General features: G+C 42.3%; 1 protein-coding gene across 1 annotated transcript; it reads right to left on the bottom strand.

Moving 5' to 3' along the window:
• Positions 1 to 1,282: 1,282 nt before the first annotated feature.
• TAS2R10 (taste 2 receptor member 10) lies at positions 1,283 to 2,600 on the bottom strand. Its single transcript, XM_040489076.1, has one exon. It carries the CDS (start codon positions 2,465 to 2,467, stop codon positions 1,565 to 1,567), a length of 903 nt encoding a protein of 300 aa, XP_040345010.1. The 5' UTR covers positions 2,468 to 2,600; the 3' UTR covers positions 1,283 to 1,564.
• Positions 2,601 to 3,191: the final 591 nt, after the last annotated feature.

Genomic DNA, 3,191 nt, shown 5'->3' with positions numbered 1-3,191 from the left:
TTAGTGTTCAAAAACTATTAAATGAATTAAGCCCTTATATTTAGATATCTTCTAGGCCCCAGGCCATCGTATAGGGTCCATGGACTTTTACAAGTTGCCAAAATAGGTTACTCAGGTCGCATTCTGGGTTGGATACAAATATTCACTTTAAAAATCAGCATTTTAGGGACACCCGGGTGGCTCAGTCAGTTGAGCGTCTGACTTCGGCTCAGGTCATGATCTCGTGGTTCCTGAGTTCGAGCCCCGCGTCGGGCTCTGTGCTGACAGCTCGGAGCCTGGAGCCTGCTTTGGATTCTGTGTCTCCCTCTCCCTCTCTCCCCTCTCCTGCTTACACTCCTGTCTCTCTCTTTCTCTCAAAAATAAATAAAACGCTAAAAAAAAAAAAAAAAAATTGAAAACCAGCATTGTAAATGCCTGTGAGCGCGGGTTTGCGTGTATGAATGTAAATATGTGTAAGACCCTAGAGCAGAGCGTCTCACACCTCACACTGATTCTATGCTGGCTTCAGTCTTGTGTCCCTCAACACAACTCAGTGACCCTGGTGAGTCCTTTGGATCTGCACTTCTGGCAGAATCTTCGCTCAGCTCAACTCCAGTTGGTTCATGATTTTGCTTCATCTCAAATGAGTGGGTTTGAAGAATATAAAGACTCGTTTGATCAGTGCTCTGATCCCCTGTCCCCCATGTAGACTGTTTCCTGAGCTATTTCCTACAGAACACCTGCTGCTGTCACCACTGCTGCTCCATCAAACACATGCCAGTTTAAAAAAAAAAAAAAAAGGGGGCGCCTGGGTGGCGCAGTCGGTTAAGCGTCCGACTTCAGCCAGGTCACGATCTCGCGGTCCGTGAGTTCGAGCCCCGCTTCGGGCTCTGGGCTGATGGCTCAGAGCCTGGAGCCTGTTTCCGATTCTGTGTCTCCCTCTCTCTCTGCCCCTCCCCCGTTCATGCTCTGTCTCTCTCTGTCCCAAAGAAAATAAATAAACGTTGAAAAAAAAAAATTAAAAAAAAAAAGGAAAAAAAAGAACATTAAGATCTAAACTGTGAAAATAAAAGTGATCTTTTAAAAACTTTAAAATGCACACTCAAAAGCTGCATCTCGGTCTCTGTCTCTCACATCCACGTTCTAAACAGCGAGATCGATTACAATTTCCTTCGTCTCGCCTTCTTTTTACTACGGGTCTTCTGGGTGAAAGGTTGTTAGTGCTTCACGGAAGTCAAGTCAAGCACCGTGAAAACTCTAGTTTTAGGTGCTTAGTCTCACCAGTGAAACCCTTACAGTGAATAGTCTCCAAGCTGTTTCTCCTCTGAGAGGTGTGTGGAAAGGCGTGAGTGCACGGAAACTGACCGAGCCACTGAATTTTCATGGTGAAGAGTGAAATTTCCTACAACGTAGTCAAAATAATTATGGGAGAGTTTAGTGACGCTCAATAACACAGGTACAACCGATGCGAGTATGTCGTGCAAGTGGAACAGAACTGCAGGGGCTTCCTCTTCACTAGAATATTCTCCTAGAACATCCATTTCTCCCCACGCGAGTCTGTGTGGCTGGGAGCAGTCGCCCTGTCTTAACGGCACTTGACCTGCTGCAATGCTCTCAGAGAGGCTTGCTTTAGCTTGCTGTTTCCGAGAATGAGGATAAATGAGTGACCCCAGGGGTACAAGACTGTGGTCGTCATACCAAAAATAAACAGCAATTTTTTTTCCGGCATTGTGAAGCATGCTATTTCTATGGCCAGGCCTATAAAATGCAAGATAAAGAGGATGATAAAAGATATCAAAACTTTCATGGCTTTCATATGCGCTTCTGTACTGGGGTCTTGGAATCCAGTGACATTCAATTGCATCCGCCTGCTGTGTCTCCAAAGGGAAATGATTAACAGGAAACATGTAATCAGGAATAGCGTGAAGAGGAGAAGGACTCCTACGTTGACCAAAATCTGCCTAGTAAAGAACTCACTCTTCGGCATGTTGAGCTGCCAGGTTGCGTTTCCATTCCCCACTTTACTGTCACTAAGAATCTTCACAATTTGAGGGAACGTAAAGAGCCATGAAATAAACAAGGATCCCATCAGAAGGGGAAGAACCCAATTGATTCTACCCTTCAACCAGAGAAACGTGTGGTGGGAAAAATTTGCTATCTTCAGGAAATAGAAGGTGCTGAGGCTGGTGGCAAACCAGATGTTTGATTGATTGATAATTATCCATAAGTAGCTAATATAATCAATTAGGTGACCAGAAGAGTACATATCTGGAGAGAATATCTTTATAAATCCATCTGCAATTACTATCAATATCAGACAAATTCTGGAAGTAGCTAAGCCGGTGAGGATGAAGCCAAACATAGAAAACTTTTTGTTCTTCACACAGTCCATACAGTTTACAAGTCCAATAAATCCATTCCCTAAAACCCCCAGTACTGATTCACTAACTGCTATAAAAATGAGAAGGCCTTCCACTATGCTTAGCATATCTGCCGATTCCCAGTATAGCTTCTGTTACATCTGTTTTAGATTACCTGCTGCAGAATGAGACAAACGCTGGCTGCTTGATGGAAGAATCATGCTCTTCTCTTTCATTACACGAAGACTTGAAAGTGCCCCAATAATGCCTTGTGATGGAATCTGAAACGTCTTCATGGAGACCCCCTCAGGGACATCTATAAAACTTAGCCAGCCTGGAGAATGTGTGTCCAAACTGAAGGCTTACCTACAATTTGTTAAGATGCAAATGAAAGTTTCTGTGTTGGGGATTTCACTTGTCCTCCCGGGACTATTTTGCATTTGTTAGCCTGAGTTGTGGAGTAGGAGCGCCCAACGTATATCCACGGGAAACAACACATGACCGAAACAAAACTTGGACTTCATCTTTTTCTATATCAACTATAACATCATTTATGTTGTGTTTATGACAGTTTAGATGTACATAAAGGAAAAAAGTAGTTGATAGAGGCGACAAATGAATTTAGCCAGTATAGACACTTACTCTGAATAATGAAAGGCATACAGAAACATATCTTCAGCATTTTCCTGATAATTTAGGTAAGGTATATTTCAAGTTTCAATATAAAGAGGACAATAGGTTATAACTCAACTGTATAGAAACACTAAACACTTGTTACTTTGTGTTAAAGTAGGTATTAAAAACGATTAAAACATTAATGTAATACACGAATAATAATTTAATAATTTTGCT

This window comes from Herpailurus yagouaroundi, unplaced genomic scaffold, assembly GCF_014898765.1.
Source record: "Herpailurus yagouaroundi ecotype Mexico unplaced genomic scaffold, PumYag 166, whole genome shotgun sequence".
Lineage (NCBI taxonomy): Eukaryota > Metazoa > Chordata > Mammalia > Carnivora > Felidae > Herpailurus > Herpailurus yagouaroundi.
The sequence above is the reverse complement of the archived record's forward strand: the minus strand, read 5'-3'. Positions and strand labels throughout refer to the sequence as shown.